The following is an 18,060-nucleotide window of genomic DNA, read 5'->3' as shown; positions in this document are numbered from 1 at the left end:
CGCTTTCGCAACTCCCGATGGCCTTTACGAATTTAATGTTATGCCTTTCGGACTTTGTAACGCACCAGCGACATTTGAAAGGATGATCGATACTGTGCTTCGTGGCCTAAAATGGAGAACCTGTTTATGTTACTTGGATGACATTGTCATCTTTTCGTCAACTTTTAACGACCATCTCACGCGCCTGAATGAGGTCCTCACGTGTCTCGCTTCAGCGGGCCTTCAGCTCAACACCAAGAAGTGCCACTTTACACAGAAGGAAATTAAAATATTGGGACATCTAGTCAGCCATGACGGCATTCGTCCAGACCCTGAAAAAATCATCGCGGTCTTGAAATTTGCTCGTCCACAACGGACTACAGAATTGTGCAGTTTTCTCGGCCTGGCGTCTTATTTCCGGCGTTTTATAAGGCATTTTGCAAGTATTGCTGCACCACTTCATGAGCTACTTAAAGCACGCAGCCCTTTCGTGTGGACTGAACAGTGCGAAGCTGCTTTTAATAACCTGAAGCACGCCCTCACATCAGACCCTGTTCTTGGCCACTTCAGTGACAGCGCTCCAACCATCCTGCACACTGATGCCAGTGGTATCGGTCTTGGCGCTGTACTTCTGCAGCGCGATGCAACTTTGCGTGAGAAAGTGATTGCCTTCGCCAGTCGGACTATGACTCCAGCTGAGAAAAACTACACTATTACAGAACAGGAGTGCCTTGCCGTCGTCTGGGCTGTCCAAAAGTTTCGCCCTTACCTATACGGTCGGCACTTCACAGTTGTGACCGATCACCATGCTCTTTGCTGGTTGTCTTCGCTCAAAAATTTGACAGGCCGACTTGGCCGTTGGATTCTACGCCTGCAAGAATACAATTTTGACGTCATTTATAAATCGGGTCGCCAACACCAAGACGCCGACGCTCTTTCCCGCTGTCCACTTTCGCAATCGGCTTGCTGCTTTTCTTCCCAATGCATTTCCACCTATGACCACAGCCGACCATCTCTTTCGCCGACGTATATCACAACAGTTTCATTTGACGACTCAGAGAACAAACACACTCTCCGCTCACAGCAATTAGCCGATGCCTACTGCCGTCCCATCATCGACCGCTTTATTGGCGCTTCGCACCCACCCAATGCTCGGCTTCGCCGACAACTTCGCAATTTCAAGCTCGAAGATGGCATCCTACTCCGCTTCGTGTATTGCCCTGATGGAACTCGCTGGATACCAGTCGTGCCGCGTGTGCTTCGTCAACGAATACTGGCGGCTCTCCACGATGACGCTACTGCAGGTCACCTTGGAGTTGACAAAACCTACGACCGCGTGAAAAAACGATTCTTTTGGCCTGGCCTATCTTCCAGCGTTGCCAAATACGTCGCATCCTTCCCTCTATGCCAACGTCGCAAACGGCCGACTTCTTCACCCGCTGGCCTTCTACAACCTGTTCCCTGTCCCGCCACGCCATTCGACGTAGTCGGCATCGATTTATATGGTCCCCTACCTCTCTCCGATAGGGGTAACCATTGGATTATAACAGCTGTCGACCACCTTACACGCTATGCTGAGACAGCACCTGTACCGACCGGTTCCGCTCAAGAAGTAGCAAATTTCTTTTTGCAAACAATTGTATTGCGTCATGGCGCTCCTCGGGTGCTCCTAAGTGACCGCGGGACGGCCTTCTTATCGACAGTCGTTGCCGAAGTTCTTTACGCGTCATCCACCCTTCATAAGACAACCTCGAGCTACCATCCCCAGACTAACGGGCTGACTGACCGATTTCACCGCACCTTATCGGATATGATCTCCATGTATATCACACCGGATCATCGAAATTGGGACACTATTCTACCATTCATCACTTTCGCCTAAAACACAGCAGTACAACGGACTACCGGTTATTCTCCATTTTTCCTCGTTTATGGCCGTCCTCCCACTACAATTATCGACGCTTCCTTCTTCTCTACGCCCGACTACTCCACATCGGTACCTACCCAGTTCTTATCTCGTGTGGCCAGATGCCGTCATCTTGCCCGCCTCAACACAGCAGCGTGCCAGGAAGACCGCAAGAGCCGCTACGATTCTACGCATCTCGTGGTCTCTTATCGTCCCGGTGGCGAAGTACTGCTTTATACTCCACTGTGCACCCCTGGCCTTAGTGACAAATTCCACCACCGCTACCTTGGTCCCTACAAGATCATCAGCCAAACTTCTCCAGTTAACTACAAAGTCACGCCTGTTGATCCCCCAGCCGATCGACGCCACCGTGGAACTGAAATTGTTCATGTCTCTCGCTTGAAACCGTTTGTGCGCCGCGGTACATCGGTTAGTTAGGAGCGGCCAGGCTGGCCGCTTCCGACCCCCCGGGCAGATTGTGTGAGCCTTCTGTGGACCTTCTTTCATTTGTACATGCCATCACCATCTTCTTTCATTTGTACATACCATCATCATCGTCCCGCGGCGCCGGCTCTGGCGCGGGCCTGGGTTGGTGACCGGATTAAAACGCTGGACAAGGCTTCGCTGTCCTTGCCGCCACAACCTCGCCGTCTTGACCTAGCCTTCTTCCACAAGATATATATATATATATATATATATATATATATATATATATATATATATATATATATATATATATATATATATATATATATATATATATATATATATATATATATATATATATATATATAATTGTTATTTGGGGGGTACCTAGGCCCTGCTTTTCCGATATGAGGAGGCAGTACCCCAATGCACTTCTAGCCCACGCAGATATGCGTCCTGCTTCCTCTGTCACAATAACGGAATGATTAGTTCGCGCCTCATAACAGCACATTCACAACACATCTCTTCAGAACGTTCGTTGTAATCACAAGCATACACTCATACGTGTAGGCTCACCTCTATCCGGCAGGCACGTTGCTAATTTTTTAACCCGTACTGTATAAATTAGTGCCTTGGTAATTATGCAAATACTATATAGCATACGTCCTTACATCATGCGAGATATAGTGCGGTACACATGATAACGCGCTTTTACCAATACGAAATAGCCTATATGATTCGGGGCCTAACGGTCCATTGCTGTATTCCCGTATTATTGTCAGTATTTTATTTCGTTTTCACCGCAATTGATTTATTTTATATTTATTAGACGAGTCATTTGTGAACTTTTATTTGGAAATTATGTGATGTTTTAGAAACTTGAAGAGCAATGAATCGACGTGGCATCTCAAAATACTGCCGTGCCTTATTAAGAATAAAAATACATCAATACCGTTTGTTTCTTCAGTGAGCGGTTTTCATTTCACTGCAGAATGTAAGTTACGCCAATGTAGTGAATTGTCATGACTTGTTTTGTGTCGCTATCGTCAATCCACATTTTCAAGAGGCGTTCTGGCATTTGTAATGGGAGATGCAAAAGCAATGTTTTTTGTCTTGACAATGTTCAGAGAAATTCTGTTTTCGAAACTGTTCCTACACTCTTTGAAGCTCCTCAGGGTAAAATATGCGCTTCAATGAAGTCCGCAATAACCAGATGGAGTTATCTTTAGAATGCATAATACCAGAGGTACTACATAGGCAGACAGGTAGAGTATTTATGTAAATTGTGAAAGGTATGCGTGGCGTGACATGGTCCATAGGGTCACGAAGAGTCGGACACGACTGAGCGACTGAACTGAACTGAATGAAAGGTATGGTCTCCCAAGACTGTGTCTTAGTAAATACCAACCAAACAGAACACGAACTCGGCGGGTGCTCTTCAGCGGTAACACTACTGTTGCCCGTTCACATGACTTCGAAATATCAAATGACATTCGTGTAGTGACCTGTTTTTGATTTTGTTTTGTAAAATATGTTAAACTCTTCACTGCCAAGTGCCTTTTTATCCCCCAGGAGTAACAAATAAAAATACTGGTATTGTACAATACTTTATTCTGACAGTCGTAGAGCACATCCACCGTAGTGGAACAAATGGCTGTAAACTATGCTCAGATAACCAGAGAACGAAGTGTTTATGAAGAAGCATTTATTGCAAACAACCAGCACTTTTTTTTTTTCAAATAGGACTGCAGCAGGCAAGGGCTTAAATAGGCCTGCACAGTTTGTAAATTCAGAAGCATTCTTACCTTTCATGACACGACCGGCCCTACAAATGTTTGAAGGTTTGAAGGTTTATTAAAACTAAATACAAATCAATCATAAGTGCATAAAAAAGTTTGTACAGTAGGAGGTCCCGAAGTAAGACTGTCTGGGGGACCTCCCATCAGGAATACATGAGTATAAATACACAAGTGTGGTAGAGGATCCGGAAAAAGATATAATCAAATTGAAACCTATTATAAAAATTTCGGCAATGAATAAGTTGCACAATAGTAAGCGGGCGTAAGTTTTCAAACAAAAAAAAAAGAAAAAGAAAAAAAAGAAGCAAGCGAAGGCATACATCAGGCAAAGCGCAAGAACATTATGAAAAACACGAAGGATATCAGACATAGAATGGGCCATGGATAGATGCAAAGATAATAAGAACGGAAGCGGAGAAAGATAAGAATGTTCACAATGACAAACACTTGGATGAAAATGACTCATTGATCAGTTTATTCCCGGAAGGCTGATGTCACCTAATAAGCGAGCGGATAAACCATGGATCAATAAAAGATTGCGTGCATCGATTAGAAAGAAAGCTCAGGTTTATAAAAAGTTTTGTAAAACGATAAACCCATCTGTGTACGCACGACTGAAAATCCTGACTGCTAACCTTACGAGCGAATTAAAGGCAGAAAAGCGCTTGTACCTATCCTCGTTTCCATACAAACTAAAGACGAACCCAAAAGAAGTGTGGCGCTTTATTAAATGCAACAAAAAGGATTTTGCTGGTATTCCTGCCATCAGGGATGGTGAAAATTTACTGAAAGACGACGTAGCACGAGCACAGTGTTTCAATGTATATTTTCATTCCGTCTTCTCGGCTTGGTGCTCAGACGTGATTACAGAACAGCATGAACCACTGAATGCAATGCCAGATATGGTTATAACCGAACTAGCTGTCAAATTATTTCTACATAACCTAAATGCACATTCCGCACCAGGTCCTCACGGCATTCCTAACTATATTCTAAAGCACTGCGCAGAGCATATTAGTCCATTTTTGGTTACTTTATTCATATCTGTCATGTTCCATAACCTAAAAGTTTGTCATTGTTATTCGTATCATATTTGTATCCTTCTTAATGATTTTCTGTTTATGAGCAGCTGCGTCCTGCTAGTGTATTTCTGCTATTGACGCATCAAACGCTGTCCACTGTATGCCTTGTAAGGGGCACGGACCTCGTCAAGCCCATCGAGGGCTTTTTGTCCGTGCCCCTAAGCATCATAGGATGTCTGAATAAACTGATCTGATTTGATTTGATTTGAACAAGTCACTACAGACTACTAAACTACCCAAAGATTGGAAAATAGCCAATATCACACCAGGTCACAAAAAAGGTGATCGCAGCCAGGTCTCCAATTACCGCCCCATATCTTTAACATCTGTTTGCTGCAAAACCCTAGAGCACATTATCTATTCTGGACTTGCAAAACACCTTCAAAATAACAGTTTTTTCACATCAGCGCAGCATGGTTTTCGATCAGGGCTGTCATGTGCAACGCAGCTGAGTTTATTCATGACATTGCATCTGGTATTAACAACTGTTTTAAGATAGACGCCATATTTCTAGATTTTAAAAAGGCTTTGATGTTGTGCCGCACCACCTTCTTCTGCAAAAAATATCTTGCCTTGGCCTTCCTGACTACCTGTTCGGTTGGCTGCATGATTATTTAAGCGCACGCCAGCAGCAGGTTGTAATCAATGGTACGTCATCATCACCTGTGGATGTTTTATCTGGAGTGCTACACGGTTCTGTGCTTGGACTATTACTTTTCCTCATATTCATCAATGATATACCTATCGGCTTCAGCTCCACTGTCAGACTGTATGCTGATGATTGCGTTTTGTATTCCCCTGCCACGTGCCTTGAAGACTTGTACGTATTACAGGCTGACCTTGACAAAATCTGTGACTGGTGGTTGAAGTGGGGCATGGCATTGGATGTATCAAAGTGTTTCCATGTGCAGTTTACAAACGAAAAAAGAAAATTCTTGGATCGTACCTTTTAAACCACGATACTATTCAAACTATTGATAAGGTTAAATATCTTGGTGTTACACTAACAGCATCCCTAGACTGGACAGCCCACGTCGACATGATAACGGCGAAAGCTTCTCGTCTCTTGTATTTTTTCCAGCGGAATTTTAAAAGCTTTCCCCAGGTACTAAAAGAAACATTATATTTAACAAATGTCAGGCCTGTATTAGAATATGCTTGTGTTGCATGGGACCCTTTCACGTGTGCTCTCTTTAACAAGTTAGAAAGGGTACAGAAACGCGCTACAAGGTTTGTGACTGGCAATTATAATTTTCGTATCAAGAGCTTTGAACTTCGCGACCGTATTGGGTGGAAGACTGTAGCAACTAGAAGAAAAATCTACAGGCTGAAGTTCTTGTACAGCATTTACAATGATTGTACCGGTATTAATAAAAACACTTATCTAAAACAGCCATATTACATTTCGGAGAGACTAGACAACACGAAAAAGATTAAGAGTTATCAATGCCGCATTAATGTATTTAAGTATTCGTTTTTCCCTAACGCAATTCTGGACTGGAATAAGCTTCCGAATGATGTAGTTTGTGTACCTGACTTCCAAAGTGCTGTTGAAATGCTGTTGTGATGTATTTCTTCCAGATCTCGTGCATTTGCCAGCGCTGTGTTAATGTATTTTATGTTATCACTTATACTACTTGCGAATTCATTTAGTGTTCGATCAGTGTGGTGTGTTACCTTGCTAACAAGTTTCCGTATATCTTATTTGCATGTGTTATTCTATGTAGTTGTATCCCCCCTACAATAATGCCTCATGGGCGCTGTAGGTACTTACAATAAATAAATAAATACTGAGGGTAATGTTGCTTGGACACTCATGTTAGCTAATACACGCAATATTAAACTAGTTAATTAATTTTAAAATTTCTCCTCCGTGGTAGTGCAGGGGTTAAGCCACTCGATTACTGTGCGCAAAGATGCCGAATCGAATCCCGGCCACGGAGGCCGCTTTTCGATGGAGGCGAAAAGCAAGGCGCCCGTGTGCTGTGCAATGTCAGGGCACGTTAGGAACTCCAGGTGGCTCAAAATTTTTTAGAGCCCTCCACTATGGCGTCTGTCTTCGCCTGTGTCGCCTTTGGACGTTAAATCCCATAAGCAAACCAAACCAAGCCAATTTAACGTTTATTTTCATGAAACCAAAATTCAAATAATTAAACTGGGGCAGAGAATGTAAATAAAATATCCTATCCATGTCTGAAACTAAATTGGTACCAATAGATTGGTAGTTAAACTAAACTGTAAATATATATTTACCTGGGCACTAGGCCAACTGAGGCTGTAGTTATTTTTGTTTTGTTTTTTATTGCGAAAGCAATACTACTCTATGTTTCGAGACTTCAGCGTAGCGCGGCCGGTAGCCACGTCTTACTCACGATACGCTGTGACGTCACACCCCACGTGGGCTGGCAGGAGCTGCCAACTTGGGTCTCTCGTTCTACATGGGACGGTTATGTCAGAATCAGTCAGGACCCTGGCATTTACGTTACCCCTATAGGTCACTAAGGCACGTTCATACGGCTTGGTTAAAGCGGGGCTTTGTATGTGGGCTGAGGAAGAAGAAAAAGAGAAGAAGAACGCTCGGTCATCCGCAGCTAATGCTTTCGCTAAATGATTGGTTCAGCAGCGTTGAACCCTTCCAATGTTTTCTTTCTTTTTTTTTTTTTTTTTTTTTTGCGGTAGGCATAACTATGGAGTACATAGAACACACGATTACTTTAAATTTCCATTCACGAGTTTATTTGCTTGCTGAAATCAAAACTGTTCTCTTTACTTAAAGAAATCATGACTCTTCCTCAATATAATCTTCTTTACATTACTGTAAAATATGCTCCCTCTGATTTATTTTACATATTAAAACCCATTCGCAGCACGAATAAAACAACGATAAGAAGAAAGCACACAAGACTAGCATTCGTCCTTTCTTGTATGTTTTCTTCTTGTCGTTGTTTTATTCGTGCTGCGAATGGGTTTTGATATGGATCATTACCAACTGGCCCAAATATCGGTGATTTATTTTACTAGAGCGTGCCAACGATGTCATGATTTATTGAACGGCATAATCAGTGATTATTTCCATGATTATACTATAACGTGCACTTGCGGCAATATTTATTTGCATTCGTTTGAAAACTTCTTTCATATAGCATTGGTTTCCATTCAGTCTATTCAGATTTATTTACAAACCTAAGTATACTGACAGGCCTCCTACGGCTATCACTTATCTGGCGCAAAAAAGGCAGCGGCGCAGGCGCGGTGTTTACCACTACTGTATCATATGCTCAAGCGAAAGTATAGGTTGGCGCTAATGTTCATGTCAATACATGTTAAAGCAAACCCCGAAATTTTTGTTGAGGCAAATGCAGGATTGGTAAATCGGTATTAAAAACGATGGGGGACATTTAAACTCCAGCTCTAAGGATATGGCATGGTAGTGTAGACTACCACACCACATATACAACCATATATAAGGTAAGACAATTCCGGCGTTGGCTCCTGTGTTTGCGTTGTGAGCGAGCGCCGGAGCCAATGCCGAAGTCATGGGTTAATAACACGACCGTCTATGACCTTGGCCCAATGTATCAGTATTACTACAGCTGACGATAATTACAGTATTTTTTAATGTCGTTCACTCCATAAGAGAAGGTTTGAAGTCATTTAGGAATGTATGGCAGTCTTCTTAGGAGCCTTTATGAAAGGCTACCTAGCACATTCAAATTTAAGAAAATATCCTGAACTATTCTTTCCTAAAGCAATAAGCTATCGACAGTCGCCGGTACAAGCGACTTTCTGATGCACACATCTGCGCTTCCGTTTATTTAAGACACCATGGGGAATCATTGGCATTACTGCAACGCTCTCTGAACATCAACAATGTTTCGGATACACTAAATCGTCAAAACCTAAGATAATTTAGACTACAAACTTGCAAGGGACATCACCATTGTTATTTATTAAGATATACTGCAATACACAAGAAAATTTGTTGGTTTGCTTTAGTTTATGGGGTTTAACAACCCAAAGCCTATGAGAGATGAAGTAGGGGAGGGCTCCGGGAATTTCGACCACCTGGGGTTATCTAACATGCACTGACCTCGCACAGCACATGGGCGCATTGCTTTTTGCCTCCATCGAAAAGCGATCATCACGGCCGGGATTCGGTCCCGCATCAAGCACAGCAGTCGAGCTCCCTAACCAGTGCCCCACTGCGGCGGGCCGCAAGGAATTGTAGTAAGGTGAGACTATAAAGTAACACAAAGGTATTCACGAGCAACAAAAAACAAGTGAAGACAAAGTACACTGTCAGGTTAACGTAGCAAACATCATTTTTTTTAAGGCGAAAGCCTTCATAAGCTCGTGTGTGTCTGTCCGTCCGTACACAGAATATGTCACATAAACCAGTCAATGAAATGGCGGCAGGATTCTGTTTAACCTTCAAGAAAAAATTAAGAAATCATCTTCCATTACGAAGCAAATCGCCACCCCTGCGCTCACCAGTCGAGTGCGGTAACCGATTAAGCCACACCGGGATATTATTTTTCTTTATTGCACTTAGACAAAAGGCGCGTGGCGTTACGATGTAAGCAACAGTTGCCTTAACACGGCATGTTGAAGTTTTTTTAACGGTATCAGTTCACCAAGAATGTTCATCCAGTTTGGCTGGTCATGCATCCCCCAATACTATTCCCTCAGGCACGCGACATCTTCAAAGAAATGACTACGCACAGATCTGACAACAACATCAATAGTGTTGAACTGTGTCGGTGTTTTCTCTACACTATGGAGACCAAGAAGCATAATAGCCTAGCCCTCCACTACGGCTCCCCTTTCTCTCTTTCCACTTCACTCCCGTCTTCCTTCCTTCCCTTACGACGCGGTTCAGGTGTCCACGGAGCAAGTGTGACAGATACTGCGCCTTTCCTTTCCTATGAACCAACCAACCAACCAACCAACCTCATAAGAAAATTCCTATAATTTTTAATGGCAACAAACGTGTACCATTCGGATGTAACTAAAGGTCTTTCATTAACGTCCTTTTAAACACATTCCAGAAGAAAATCGTTCCCGACAGTCTAAAATGCGTGATCTATGATTTCAGGTTGTTTACATAAAAAGCAATTTGTCGACCAAGGGGCGTAAAAACCTTTATCATGCAACCATGTCTTAACTGGCAGTGTACCCATGTGAACGTCTGAGCAGAATGTTTTTGCAGATGGTTGTATCGGCATTCTTCTACCCTTTTGAACACATCTGCTCTTGCTCCTATGAGAATGAGAATGCCGCGCGATAGGAGTGACGCTGTGCCGTCGCTCCTATGAGCACTGTAACAAACACGCGCCAAGGAACGCCACGCGACAAGAGCCACAGTGTACGGTCTGCTGTTGTTGCAACTGTAGGCAGAAGGAATAGAAAATACACGGGCCTGCTACTGGCTATGTAGCTGAGGCACCTCCGCTGCCTCGTGCGGACAGAAGAGAAAACAGAGAAGAAAGAAAAAGAAGAGGGAGAGAATGGATGGATGGATGGAAAAACTTTATTTTCGTCAGAGAACATGTGTGGACGATTCCGTGTTAGATGGCCATCAACCCATGGCTGACGGCGACCTGGGCGGCCCACTCCACGGCCCTGGTCTGGACGACCGGGTCTGAGCTGGCCAACACGGCCTCCCACTGCTCGAGGGAAGGATCACGCATAATATCCGCCGGTGGCGGTGCTATGCTACAGCTCCATAATATGTGGTCATAGGTTGCCAATTCCTGACGCCATTTGCACTCCGGCTGAATGTCCGGGTAGATTTTCCTCAACACGTATATGTGGTCACAGGTTGCCAATTCCTGACACCATTTGCACTCCGGCTGAATGTCCGGGTAGATTTTGCTCAACACGTATGGGTTGAAGAAACATCTAGTCTGCAATCGTCGCCAGACGCATTCCTGCGCCTTCACCAAGTGCTTGTCCGGGGGTGGGTAAATCCTCCGCTCAAGTTTGATATGATTAGTAATGTCATGAAAGGACACCAGCCCATCTCTCGTGGACCTTCCCGGAAGGTCCGGCTCGCCTACTCGGCTGATGAAACCTAAGCATTCATGTGAGCCGTCTCGTTCCCAGGATTCACAGAGTGTGCTGGTACCCAGACAATTTCCGCCTCCGTAGTCCCTCGCCCCTTGGCCCGATTCAGCAATCGCGCCTCTGTGACAGATATTCTGCCCCTCGCCAAATTTCGGATGGCTGTTCTAGAATCGCTGAAGATCACGACAGCATTACTACTAGTAATAGCTAGTGCTATCGCCGCTTCCTCTGCAGTTTCTGGGGAGCGGGTTTTGACTGACTATGTAGATTTCGCCGAGTATGAGGACAAGAACACATTTACAATTGCGGTGGTGGACGGGCGGGGACGCTTGATCGCCTCAAGAGGGAGAGAAAGACGCGCGCAGCAACAGCCGTCGTCCACCAACTAAGTGGTGGCGGGTGCAATGACGGCCTACAACAGGTACAAATCCAGTGGCACGCTAGCCCCCGCCACAATTAAGCGAGGGTGACATACCAGTCCCAGTTCCGTAAGGCCAGGAACAGCCACCCATCGCCCACACCTACCTTGTAATCACCCACTTGCCGAATGTAGCTGAGAGATACATAACTTTTTCAAGTCTATTTGCAGCCTGATCGATAAATTTTAATCTGGGCATTTGATAACGCTGTCTTAGTTGCAGCAAATTGGTTAGTTTTAAACATGCCGCGGATGGTGTGCGGATGCAGTAGTTATGGATAAAACAATTAACTGCCTTTTCTGCAGCCCATCGAACTTTCTGATGTTATTTTTGCGAAAGGGATCCCAGATAACTGTTGGGTAAATGAGCACCGTATGATGTTAGGAGTTACTTTATGAATGTGCAGTATACATTTGAGGGTATTGGTTATGCATAGCCCAAGATCTACTGTTGGTAAACGCAATTATGTTTGCACTCTTTGTGTTTAATACTCATATAATGACTTGGCTTTGGTGCATGTCAGCTTTAGTTGCTTTTGCTCCATTAAAACAACACAACAAAAACACACACATATAAAGAGTTTTCTCAAATTTTCCGTCAGTGGCCAACCCTTTTTTTTTTCTGGAAGCGCCAAAGAAGTTTTGAATTTGCGAATTTCAAGTTAGTGGCAATGAATATTTACATTCTTAGAAACGCTTTCAACTCGGTAAGGCAACTGTGTCTGCAAATTTGATGATTCAACTGAGCCTGATGTTTGACCAGTTTTGCTCCTCGAAGTAGATGCTCATAGAAAGGTTGACTGTCGCTAGTTAAAAAGGTTTTGCTCGCGTAAATCCCAAAGCTTCTGTTCAGTTTTTAAACTTCTCAAATATTTACTACAGAATTTGACCAACATCTGTTCAGTGCCAGGGTCGTGACTGAAGGCATAATACTTGGCGTTCAACTTGCTGCAAAGCTTAACAAACATACTTGCATCTCTTTCATTGCTTCTGGAACGTCATCAACATTTATCCGTCCCATTCTTTGCAATATTGATCATGCCACCAAGCATATGTCTCTTAGCTGGAGGGAGACCAAGACAAGATTTATACGTTGCATGGAAAGCACGAAGACCAAGTAATACATAACTGCAACGTGAGAACCGTGATTAGGGTTTTGCCGATGTACCTGTGCCAGTACTATCCTTGGCAATGGTCCATCGTGAACCAGGAGTGCCGCTTTTATATCCACTGCAGCGTCGCCGCGTTCAGAATCGGTAGCAGCGAAAGGGGTAAAGGTTTGACCAATCCGGCAAAAGGGGATGGGTGCGTTGGCAAGCTGGGGCAAACTGGAAAGGCACGGCAACCATCCGGGTGACTCGTCCAAGTTCGGCACGAGAAATGTGATCTCTGTTGAAAAGATGCATCCGTGCCAGAATCTTCCTCTCCAATGGCTTATTGCGAGCACTAGGAGCACACATTTTATGCGAACTGCAGCATCATTGCTGTCAGGATAAGATAGGATCCGTGGCCTTTAGATCCTGATTCCACCGCGCCACTCCTATATTACATGTAGACATGCTCGTACCGAATGCTTAAATGCAGCTTTATATATTTGTTTGCTGGCCATGCACATAGTTCGGTAGCATACGAGTAGAATATGATCAGTATGTATTAAAACATGGAGCCACCGTTTAGGCATTACTGATCACGCGAGTTGAAAGGTATATATCTATACGAAACAGGATGACGATTCACTAACACTCGCGTCATACTTTGCAAGACGGAGATGGAGCGCTCCACTAAGACTTGGTTGACCAAGCCAAATTGGCCCTTTGTTTGATCAATTTCGCTTTTATTTTCCAAGTGCAGCCCTTTCTAAGAAAAGTTGTTATTTTCCGCAGGCTTAGGGGCATCATTTCTTTAGAAAAGCGCAAATACGCAAGAGTGACAATTTATATTTGGTGAAAAGTCTGAAGATATCGATCAAGTAAAGCGATATGCACATAAAGAAATTAACATGTGGGTAGAAGCAATATGAGAGAGAACAAGGGAGCGACTTGCAAAATGTTGCCACCGACAGTTTATAAGAGTCTGCGGCAAATGCGCTTGCAAATTAGGCTTAGTCGTCTTATTTTTCTGAGCCTGCCCTTGGTGCCACCCATTCTCGTCTTCTGTTGGTGGCAGCGTTTTGCGAAGTACGAAGGCCTCTCACTCCCGTGTCTCGTCTCACACTGCTTCTAGCTGTACTTTCACAATGAAAGCAGTTCGGCGACAAATGGTACGGCACATTGTAACTGCTTCAACCAACGAGCCAAATAAGTTACAATGATAAAATGTTGTTTGCCCTACTACACACAAACACATTATCTATGGGGAACTGCGCTTCTCTCTGCAACGCAGGTAATGGAAAAATTCGAGCACGTGGTAGCCATCTCGGACGCAGATAACGACACCATATTCGAGTGCCTGGCCGCCTACAGAACAGAAATCGATCCCGAGGCCCATGCAGCAACGTATAATTTCATATTCTCTGCATCAGGGTAAGTATACGCGCTCAAGGCTTTCAAATCGCGGCCAACTTCTGACCCTCAAGAGAATGGCAAAATGCAAAAGCAAAAACTTGCCACAGTAAATGCTTTTTGTCTACAATGACAGCCGCAATAACCTCTGCGGTTCCGGGTGCATTGATAAAGAGAGGACAAAACTGCGGGTAGTGCGCCTTTTTCATTAACATCTGGCAGAGAGAAATAGGGGCAATAAAACCCAAATGATTTTTCTACTGTACAAAACGAAGCGAAAGGAAAGAAAGCATCAGTATACAGCAAGCCATGGAGAAGAAAACGATATGAATCATATCATTCATATGCAGTAATCACAAACACTTTAAATTAAAAGCCGCTTCCACCCCACCAACCAAAGTGGTGGCTTGCTAAGCCTTAAACTCGTAAATGCCCAAACACGTTTGAGGTATACCTGACGAAATTTTCGTAGTGCACCACCTAAATTTTGGAGGTGGGCGAAGCTTATTTGGGGAGCGCCCAACCAAGTTTTGAACGTGAAGAAACCTAGTTTCTGATGTCAAGTACGCTCTCTATTTGTAATGGTTAGTGGTTACGGATATTGTACTTTTTGTATTTACACTGTTTATTCTCGCAGGCTGACCATTCCATTCCGCATTTCGCGGGGAGAGGCCCCTGGGACTGTTGCTTTTACAGTAGCTGGAGGTAATCGCGCTTCGTGAAGAATGTGTGCGCACACGTCACTTCTTTTGAATCCCTTTGGCCGAAATATATGTTTCACTGTCTGCATTTATACCTACTCTGGGAAAACAAAGAGAAAGCGAGTGGGGAATATGCCATGTATGCTTTTTATACTTTACATCTGAACATACATTTTGGGATGGCAGGACATATTGATCCAGAGAATAAGAGGCTTCACTATAGCTGTTCGATTTCGGATATATTCTTTAATCTTCCGCGAAGAATGCCCACAAATATTTCTGTTCGTTTTAGTCCATAATTCTTGTAACGTTGCCACTGCGAAACAACGTCATATCGCAGATATGCCAATGTGTAATACTATTGGAAATTAATTATGTTTATAACATTGAAGCGATGTATGTACTTTCAGGTATGCAGCAAGGCAAGACTCAAAAATATATTATGCTACTAAATTTAGCTGTCATGAGCTGATATCGCACAGCGTACGGGTAATTTATTTTTATTAATACGGCCGCCTCGGCAAGGATCGGCTCGCGTCTTCAAGTTCAGCAGCACTGCAATGTCTTAGTGGCGTAAAGGTTTAGTCAGTTTAATAAAATATTGAGGTTTTCGCTTGGAGTAGGCATAAGACAGTTGCGAGTACGCTTTTGCAGGCTAGTTGGTGCCTAAGCATTCTGTTTTTTTTTTTTTTTTTTTTTTTTTTTGTGCGCAAAAACCACGACACAAAAGAAACGAGGTAGACAGGACAAGCGCTTGTCCTGTCTACCTCGTTTCTTTTGTGTCGTGTTTTTTGCGCAAACAAAAAAAAAAAAACAGAATGATAAGACAGTTCTTTATTCAATGCCATACCTCAGTATTTAAATGGTGGCACGAGAACTTCAAACCAGGCATTAATAATACACCGAGCACTCAATACACGAAAGGCGGATGAGCCCCTGTCGACTGCAGTAAAAGTCATTAGCTTAAGCGTGTGGGAATGGCGCACACACTCTGTTACAATGAACTTCTTCTGATTTCTGGATTGCAATAGGGCACAACACCACGATAAAATCATGTTACAATGAATACAGAAACTACGCCAACATTGAGTCCAGTACTAACACTGTCTGCTTGTTTCCTTTATTCGATCAATCGATACTTCCATGTCCGCCTTTTAAAGCGTTGATTGCACACTGTTATTTGCACAAAGTGTGAACCTAGTGCACTCAATTCCTCAAGACGTTCTTTTTTGCTCTCGCAGATCTCAGGGAGATGGAAGGGATGGTCTACTACACAGATTTTGAAAACTGCGTAGTCGTGGCAGCTGAGTTTTACGACCAAGACCGTAAGGTTCTCTTTGAACTGGAGAAATTCGGTGATCGTTAAGAGTGTCGCTAAAAACCTCATATTCATAAGGTTATGCATTTTTGTGCCAATATATTTATAATAAACCAGATAGAGATAATAGTATCAACCACTAGTATTAACCCGTTAACTTGTATTCTACTCAGTGATCGTCGCATACGTTATTTAAAAGAAGGAGCGTGTTTACAAGGAGTAACGACATGACAAATTCTCTATCTCATTTCTTGAGCTCTGCACGATTTCCTTCCACATATATAAGCACTTTATTCTACGTCTATCGACAAAGAAAACATGGAGCATACCTGTATGTGCGCTATGCCTAGCAAAACACGGTTGGTTGGTTTTTAAAGGGTATACTGTCCCAAAGCAACTCAGGCTGTGAGAAGTACTGTACGGAGGGCTTCTGAAATTTCGACCATCCGAGATCATTAACGGACATTGATGCTCTTTCAGCACACAGGCGTCTTGCTTTTCGCCTCCGTAGAAAAGTGGCCGCCGCGGCCGTGATGGGCAAATCATGAGGTGTAAGTTCTGGCACGTTATATTTTTTAACAGCGCGAACCTGAAATTTCTTCTGAGTTGCTGATGAAGAAAATTAGTATTTGGTTATTGATCTGGAATAAAAGCCAGTTGAGCAAGTGCGTTTTAAAAACAAGGTTTCCAATCATTTGCCACAAGATCTTCAATATTCTTGAAAAGAAATAGACTCAACCGTCCGTTCTACCGCACTTTTTCCAGGGTGCATACTGTGGACTCGCAGGGCAGTCAAAGACGCAGTGCCGCAGGAATGCATCGACCATTTTGTGGACACGTGCGGTGTCACAGTCCCAGAGCACAGCAGAGACCTCTGTCCGGATGGAGAAGGCGATTACTAGGCTCAGCTTCACGGTGGTGATTTCTCACACGAATCTATACAAGGGGGCACGTTCAATTTATGCCGTGGCGTGATATTGATCTTCAGGAAGCTTAGAACACTGTAGCACGTAGATTTCATAGCTTTTCCAAATATGCCCTGGAACGGTGAACAAGATAAAGGAAGCTCTTCAAGCACTCTTTTAAAAGTTCGTTTTTATCCTTGATCCCACTGAAGGCGGCAAACGATAGCCTCATTTCTCAGTTGCCGCCTGCTTTCAATATGCAAATAATGTCCAGTTTCACGTAATAAAGTGGTGTGGTTTCATTAAAACATTTTTGTACGAGTTGGTATATATTATTGTACGCTAAAGAGCTATAGCACAAAAGACACAACCATACACAGACAGCGCGACAACGCACAAAACAAACGCTTACTACCTACTCCTTTGTGGCCCGAAGGTGGCACATTAACTTATATACCAGGAAAAGAGTGGGAAAAAAAGTGGGGAAACCACAACAAACATTCATGAAATAATCGACATAGTAGGATGCACACGCTGGCAAGCAGGAGTATAACATTCAAGTTAAGATTGCAAATAGTTTTTCGTCATATGATCAACCGTTAGCCGCTTTAGACAGTCAAAATCTGCGTCAATAAGAGATACGGAAGGGGTGGTGACGCCCACACTGGCAGGAGTCCTTATGTAGTAGGTTTCTAAACAAATCCGGGCCGTCTTGCCTGAACGCTTGAAGAGACTCTTCGTCCGATCAACTCTTGCCACACATCCTTTGCGCTGACTTTTGTGCGAAACTAATTGTGCGTACTCGTCATCAAGGTTCTCCAGCTTTAGGGCGTCTCTCTCTCCTACAAAAATTCAAGTGTTAAACGAAAAGAAACACGCAAGATAACAACAAAAAAGTCCCTAGTCAGAGAATCCATCAAAGTTCGCACAACCTCAAAAAAGTGACAAGCAGACATTGT

The 18,060-nt window shown here is 43.5% G+C and overlaps 1 protein-coding gene across 1 annotated transcript in view; it reads left to right on the top strand.

Moving 5' to 3' along the window:
• Positions 1–17,386, top strand: part of LOC146208741 (uncharacterized) — a 30,240-nt gene extending 12,854 nt beyond the window's left edge. Inside the window, exons 2-5 of the mRNA XM_084579335.1 lie at positions 14,059–14,198; positions 14,815–14,882; positions 16,120–16,203; positions 16,962–17,386. Coding sequence (XP_084435461.1) covers positions 14,059–14,198; positions 14,815–14,882; positions 16,120–16,203; positions 16,962–17,098 — 429 coding nt within the window. The 3' untranslated portion in view covers positions 17,099–17,386. The remainder of the gene's footprint in view (positions 1–14,058; positions 14,199–14,814; positions 14,883–16,119; positions 16,204–16,961) is intronic.
• The last annotated feature ends 674 nt before the right edge of the window (positions 17,387–18,060 follow it).

The sequence above is a fragment of the Amblyomma maculatum genome, chromosome 1 (genome assembly GCF_055883805.1).
Source record: "Amblyomma maculatum isolate TAMU_Amacu chromosome 1, ASM5588380v1, whole genome shotgun sequence".
Taxonomy (NCBI): Eukaryota; Metazoa; Arthropoda; class Arachnida; order Ixodida; family Ixodidae; genus Amblyomma; species Amblyomma maculatum.
Note: the sequence above shows the minus strand (reverse complement) of the source record. Positions and strands in the feature narration are given on the sequence as shown.